At 44.3% G+C, this 7,649-nt stretch overlaps 1 protein-coding gene across 3 annotated transcripts in view; it reads right to left on the bottom strand.

Moving 5' to 3' along the window:
* Nucleotides 1-7,225, bottom strand: part of Rnf130 (ring finger protein 130) — a 107,982-nt gene extending 100,757 nt beyond the window's left edge. For 2 of the 3 annotated variants that reach the window (XM_051180824.1, XM_051180825.1), the window contains exon 1: nucleotides 6,936-7,225. In XM_051180824.1, coding sequence (XP_051036781.1) covers nucleotides 6,936-7,182 — 247 coding nt within the window. In that variant the 5' untranslated portion in view covers nucleotides 7,183-7,225. The remainder of the gene's footprint in view (nucleotides 1-6,935) is intronic. The other variant, XM_051180823.1, reaches the window with a different exon arrangement.
* Nucleotides 7,226-7,649: the final 424 nt, after the last annotated feature.

Here is a 7,649-nt window from a genome sequence, read left to right on the forward strand (position 1 = left end):
TACTTTTATTTGGGTTCTAAGGCTCAAACTCTGGTTGTCAGGTTTGTATAGAAAGTGCTTTCATCACTCAGCCATCTAGATCACCAGCCTACTCCTTCCCTTTTCAATGAAAACTAATAATTTGTGTTTGTTTCTAGAGCTCATACTCAGGGTATAGCACACACATTTCATTGAGCTCTACTCATGGACATGCAACAATTTATTTTAATCCAGAGAAATGTCATTGATGATCTAATCAATACAAAACCCTTTTTATTTTTCATATTACTTTGAGTCCTTGTCCACTGTAAATGAACTTAACTCAGTCATAGGTCAAACACTTTGTATTTATTTTTGTAGCACACAGAGAACTTTAGTGATGTTCTCTTTATGGCTGTGTAACATTCCACTGAGTGGATATATCATAATTTATTAAACTCACTTGGGAAGCAATACAAAGAGGTGGTTAGAATATGGACACTGCCGTCAGGCAGGCCTACCTCAAGCCCCAGCCCTGCCCAATTTCCAAGGCCACAGTGTTCTACATCACTCTCTTTAATTCACCTAACACTAATTGCTCAGTACCACTCCTCTATGTTGTAAATACCATAGGCATTGCATACACAACAGTGGACACAAGAGACCAGATCCCTGCCCTCAGAAACAAAGGAAATAGACACATAATTTCAGTTGTGTTAAGTGCTATAAAGAAAACAGGCACCAAATGAAAGACTGAAGGGCCTTGAATTCCCCAGGCACTGAGAGGATAAGAGTACCTGCGCTCTTAGGAAGATTAAACACAATCAGTGTGAAACATCAGCACCACTTGTGGAACACCGCACATACCTAGTATGTGTTATTTACATTATTGCCTGGGATAAACTGAGGGCACCAACATAACCCCACCCACAAGTCGGTATAAATCTTAGGCATTTTCAAGGGTAGTGTTCTACTAGCCTTGATTTTGATTTAGGATGTTTTTAACCGCCATTCTCTCTGTTGTGTTCATGTTTCCTTTTCCAGTCTTAAACATACTGAGTATACTTCTAAATACTGGTTTAACATTCCCATCTGCAATCTTGTCATCTGGTTATATATCCTATTTTTCTGCTTCTTCATAGACCTGAAGATTCTGGACTGGATGTCAGTTTTAGATTTTATGGTTTTTGGATATACATTTTATGGCATTTCTTTAAATATCACCCTGCCATTTTGGAACAAACTACATGTCTCAATCAGTCAGATTCTTTTTAGGTTTGCTTTTAAGCTTCAATGGGGAGAGGGTCCCAGAACAATTTTGCTCTTAGGAGTAATCTGGCCTCACTATGACCTGCTCTTGCTCACCAGAAGGGTTTTCTACTCTGATGAGTGAGAACCTCACGGACTCCTGGAACTATCTTAACTGCTCCTCACTGGCAGTTCTTCTATGAAGCCAAGCTGGTTTTGAACTCTTAATCTTGTTACAGCCCCCTGAGTATGGGCTTACTACACACACAACACACACACACCTACCTTTTCTGTTCTACTCCTCTAAAAATATTTTAAAATAAATTTAAATTATATGCAGAGTATGTGCACATGACTACAGTTGCCCATGAAAGCCAGAGGAAACCAGAGGAACTGCAGTCACAGGCAGCTGTGAGTAGCCCAATATGGGCTCTGGGAACCAAACTCAGGTCTTTTGCAAGAAATACACTCTCTTATTAACCACTTTCACATCCCTCTTGTCCCATCTCCTCTATTTTAAATAAAACTTAACTACTCCCAACTACCTACAAGTGATTTCTGATTGTCAAAATTCAAATTTATCTAGAAAGATCTGGTGTATTAAAATTTTGAATTGATTAATTAAAAAACACAAAGCAAACAATAACAATGTTTAATGACTTGTTGCTGTACATACAGTCATCCAATATGAATGGTTTAAAAAGAACAATATTCCATGAGCAGTGGTGGCACATGCCTTTGATCCCAGCACTTGGGAGGCAGAGGTAAGCCTATCTCTATGAGTTCAAGGCTAGCCTGCTCTACAGAGCGAGTTCTAGGACAGGCTCCAAGTTCCAAAGCTACACAGAGAAACCCTGTCTCGAAAAACAAACAAAAAGAAGAATAATCTTTAGCTAGGATATAGCTCAATGATAATATGCTTGGCTAGCATAGTTGATGCTATGAGTTTAGCCACTAGTATTACCAAAAGAAAATTGAATTTTATTCTCTTTCAAGAGTATATCCTATAAGGTTTCTTAAAAGATTTGTCTTATTTTTTCAGTCACATCTTACTCCAGGTGAGGAGAGAGGATCTTAGAAGACATTAGTCTATTCTAATCTCTCTCTCTCTCTCTCTTTTTTTTTTTTTTTTTTTTTTTTTTGTTGTTGTTGTTGGTTTTTCCAGACAGGGTTTCTCTGTGGCTTTGGAGGCTGTCCTGGAACTCGCTCTGTAGACCAGGCTAACCTCGAACTCACAGAGATAGGCTTACCTCTGCCTCCCGAGTGCTGGGATTAAAGGCTTGTGCCACCACTGCCCTGCTGACATTAGTCTATTCTTACCAGTGAGGAATTTCTTTTATAATATTCAAAATGAAGTTCTGCAGTTTGTTTGTCTCTTAACTTGTAATCAAAATTAACCATAAACTAAAAGTGTATATGGCCTCTATGAAGTATGATGGAACCTCCCTACATCCAGATGCAACCTAGTATTGGCCTGGGCAAAGTCAGAATTAACCAGCTGTGTCATGTGACATGGGATGGCCATGACATCTGACATGTCATATCATGGCTAAAACTTTTCTCCAAGAACAACCCTCAAAGAAGGCAATGCTTCTAACTAAATACATTTATATAACTAAATACATTTATTTTTAACAAAAAGTTAAAAATTTTGTTTTAACTTCACCTTATTATCCTATACATTGAGACCTTAGGAATCCTGATCGTGTCACCCAACATATCAGTTAAATTTCTTGTTTTTAATTATTAGCATAGCAACCAAAGGCTTTCACCATGTAAGAAAGAGCAGAAGGAAAAAGAGGCAGCAGGTAAAGAAACACAAGTCAGACACTTTGCTCTAACAGAAACAGAAATAAGAAGGTAGCATGTTGAGAGCCTGGTAAAGAGGGTGGGTGGTTCTAGATTTTTTTTTCTAACATTTATATGCTAATAGAAACCATCCAAAGTGAAGGGGAAAATATACCATGTAAAAATACTATCTACACTGTAACACTGAATACAAATATAACCCCTCCCCTCAATGTTCTTCTTACCCAGCAATCTAATTATTTCAGCAGTGTTTTCAAAGCCTTCAGCTCTTCTGAGTTCTCTTTCTCAATGTTAGAGTACCTGCTCCTAGGATCATACATACTTTTTCTGGAACTATTGTGACATCTCTGTCTGGTGGCCTTCCTCTGCTATTATCAACCGTAATGCTACATGATCTCTGTCACCTTCTGTTTTTATGTCAGTCTCCTTCACTGCTCATGAAAATTCCTAAATCCAACTCCAGATTTGTTAAAGGAAGCACTAGGGTTCCAACAGGACCACACTTTAAACATAAAAACCTAAGACAAACCCTTTAAAAACTGCGTTGCAATTCTATAATCAGCAAGGTATCAGTAAGCCTTATTACTTGGCAAAGCTGTTCTCTAAGCTTTTAACACCCCATCCTGAAATTTTCTGTACAAGGCATAAAGTGGCCAATGCCAAACTCTTGGCTGCCAGCAATCTGCATACATACTAATTACATCACCACCACCACAGGGCTTTCTCCTTCCCCAACCCCCCACTCTGGGCTCAAACAAAAAGCCAGTGTGCATGCACATAAAGCACATTTGCAATGTCTATGCCACACACTAGCTAGGTCTGCTCTGCAAAGGGATTAGTGTGCCTAATTCAAAGCTGACCATTGCAGCAAGCAACAAAAAGCAACTATGTTTTGTTCATAAATGTTATAACACACTCCTTCAAAACTCCATTTCTAAAAATGAATACTTTATCGGGTTACATGTAAATGTTAGCCCAGAATAAAGAGCATCTCCACTCACTGATACATTTTGTTTAATAAAAAATATTTGTTTCAAAGTATACTTGTTCAGGAAGTATTTTACAAATTATAATGGTAACATTTTACAAAATGTACTTTTAAAATAGCAAAGCTTCTAAGGAAAAACAAGGCCAATTAATAATTTATAAAGCTAGGACAAATAAAACTCAGTAATTCATACATGCCCAAGTGTGCAACTCATATTGTCTGAAAAGAGCACCGCAAAATAACAAGGCTTTCTAATTTCACAAATCAAGCTACAGATACAGAACTGGCCATTATAGTAAGCATTAGAAAAACTGTAAAGCTCTTTGATCTTTTTTAAAAGGTATTATTGTTTTTGTTTTGGGGAAACAGGGTCTCTCACCATAGCCCAGGCTGTCCTGGGACACACTATGGAGCATCAATCCTTGGGCAATTCTACTGCTGGGATAAAAGTTGTTCATATACCACCACACCTAGTTTTAAATGGTTTTCTTAAGCATGAATAATTTTACCAGTCTTATACCACAGTCTTCTTTTTTAAATACATTATTGAGTTTCTAGTGCACAAGCAGAATATCACCTTGGAGTCCGTATAAACCCTCAGATGTAGAAACAACTTATAGGTAGACTACCTGGAAAAAGAGCTTCTCTGAATGGTAGTTTCATAAAGATGCCTTTAACAGCTTTACTCCAGGCTACTGCCCTCCTTTTTCACCAGGGTTTTTAATGGTGCTCGGCAAAGTGGGTTTCAATCAGCACTTGCTAGACTGAAAGACCACATGCGTGAAGACCATTTGTCCAAAGTTTGACTGAAGCCACCTACAGGGTCCCACCATCATTACCCTGAGAAACCCTGGAATAATTCTCATATAGTCAGGGCTGGAGAGATGGCTCAGCAGTTAAGAACAGTTGTTGGTTTTGTAGAGGACAAGGGCTTGGTTGCCAGCACTCTCAGGATGGCTCTTTACTTCAGTTCCAGGGGATCCAACACTCTCTTCTGGTCTCTGAGGACACTACTCACACACTGTCACAAATATACAGGCAAAATAATTAAAAAAAAAAAAAAGATACAACAATGACATCTCTCTCCACAGGAGAGGTGAATACATTATTATCAGTCTACTTTTTTTGGGGGTAAGAAATGAAGCCACTAGGCAGGATTATGTTGTCATGTATTACGAAGTGTTATGTGCGGCACAGGTCTAATATGTAGCCTTCACCATCACAATTTTATTTTCCCAGTAACAGGATAAGATGACTGTCTTTCAGTTCCTACCACCTTTCAGTTGAAGCCCCTAAGCACTCTCGGCTTAATCTGGAGGTGACAGACAAGCAACAGATAGTAGTAGCACAAGAAATGCTTTGGAGTCCAGCACCTGAAGTGAGGGCAGTGGTCTTGGGGTGCTTGGGGGAACCAAGCCCCACGTGCAAACCACAGATTTCGAAACACTATGAAGTTCTTGCTGCAGAGGAGCTTGCCTCTCTCTTCCTCTTCCTCCCTTCCGCATGACCCTCATGGTTCTTTTCCCCACCAGAAAAGACTATAGCATTGTTATTGCCACAGTTTGGCAACATTACATGTCCCAACCACAGTGACTGGCACAGAGCAGGCAGCAAATATTTATTGAATGGAGCAAGGACAAAAACTGTTTTTACGGTCATGGAGGGGGACCCTAAGTGCTGCTTCTAACCTAGTGGAATAAGAAATACACCATAAGCATTTGGTCACTGGTGTAAAGTGAACATTTAAAAGCCCAGTTTACAAAAAAGACAGGTAGCAATAAAACCTTATGTGACCCCCCCAACCCCAGGCAGTATGCGAAAAACAAAACAGAACAGCACACAAAACACAAAAAAAATTTTCCTGCTTATTATGTGTTATACAAATACAGAGCTGGGAGGCCATATTTTAATATTTTAGACTATAAAAGCAAACAGCATTACCCTAAAGAATGCCAAGATTAGGTCATCTGAACACGAATAGCATTTGGTTTTTAAATCCTCTCAACATTCTAAAGATAAGAATGTAGAGAAGACTAGGAGACATTTCCCCAAAGTTCTGCCTGCCAAAGCCCCCAAATACCACACTCCACGGAGAAATGTGGCCTTTAAACACTACCAGTAATCAACAGATACAAGTTTTACATCAAATCATTCCCTATACACAGATCGAATACCACAGGTCGGCGTAGGGGGGTGGGCAGGGGGACGACGACGACACGGGGACTGGGAGGGGACTTGTGAAGCTACATCAAATGGCTTCAAAGATGATTCCTGACCATTTTACCACTTTCCCTCTGGGTGGGCACCGGTGACCGAAGGCTTGGCTACTAGTTCAGCTACTCTCGAGTTCTTTATAATGTGAAAATCCCCAGCGTCTCCTGACAGCAAAACTACTGGGGCCAGAGAAAGCCAAAAGCAACAGGGACCCCTACCCCTCAGACACTAAAGAAAAAAAAAAAAAAACCGGCACGTTTTGACGTTCGGGGCGCGGGGTGGGGAGAGGAGACGGGGGGGGGGGGGCTCTCATCCCTCGAAATTCGCTGCAGTGATAAATCCGTGGGATTTCAAGCACAAACCTGCAGATTCCAAAATACAGGTTAAGCATCTCGTCCACCATGAAGTAGTTCTGCGCCCCTGCACCACCTCCTTTGTCTCAACTGTCCCTGCAAACTCGCATTCCAATGCCCTCCAGTAAACAAGCTACCTAAATGAAAAAGAGGAGGACGTTCTAAGTCTTTTTCTTATTATATTTTAGCGGGGAGAAGCAGCAGGCTTCCTGGAGCCTCTTTCCCCAGCGGGGAGCAGGCCAGGCTCCACAGCGCGGGGACCTCGATTCGCTAAGCTGGCGGCCGAACCGCGCGCAGACACCGGGCCACGCCGCCCCCGCGCCCTCCGCCCCCCGCCCGGCCTCAGGCTCCGGCCCCAGCCTCACCTCCGTGGATGGGCAGCGGTGCCAGCACCTGGCCGCGGACCTCGGCCTTGGGTGAGTCCAGCCCGTAGCGCCCGCGGTCGATGCGGAACGTGAGCGGGGTGCCGCGGCCGGGCTCCTGCACCGTCACGTTGATGAGCGCCGTGTAGTACTCCTGGCTCGCGTTGTCCGCCCGCGTCGGCCACAGGCTGCAGGTCAGCAGTGCCAGCGCCGCGAGCCGGGCCGGGCCCGCCCGCGCTGCGCCGCTCATCGTCCCTCCGGCCGCCGCCGCCGCCGCTCGCGGACCGGGCTCCGGGGCCGGCGCTGAGAGGCGGGGCGGGCGCGGCCTGGGCTGCGGCGGGAGCGCGCGCGCGCCTCGCGACGGCCCGGGCACGAGCACGGCCCTCCACAGCGCCGCGGCCCCGCCGCTCGCCACCCTCACGTCCGCGGCCCGCGCGCGAGCACGCGCCCGTGGGTCCCTCAGGGGAAAACGGCGTGTCAGGCCGCGTGCTGCCTCTCCAGAGCAGCCCGAACGCCGAGGAACCAGGCCTGTGGACAGGGCGCCCGAGGGGACTCGGGGAGGATGGGAAGGAGTGGTCCCGACTGCCCCAGGGTAGCGATGCCGCCTCAGGCGCGTGCCCGCTGCCGCCCCGCCCCCCCTCCAGCCGAGCGGCAACGCGCAAGCCACAAGCGCAAACCCGACCACCGCGCATGCGCGCTAGGCCTTGCCTACTCCCG

The sequence above is a fragment of the Phodopus roborovskii genome, unplaced genomic scaffold (genome assembly GCF_943737965.1).
Source record: "Phodopus roborovskii unplaced genomic scaffold, PHOROB, whole genome shotgun sequence".
NCBI lineage: Eukaryota > Metazoa > Chordata > Mammalia > Rodentia > Cricetidae > Phodopus > Phodopus roborovskii.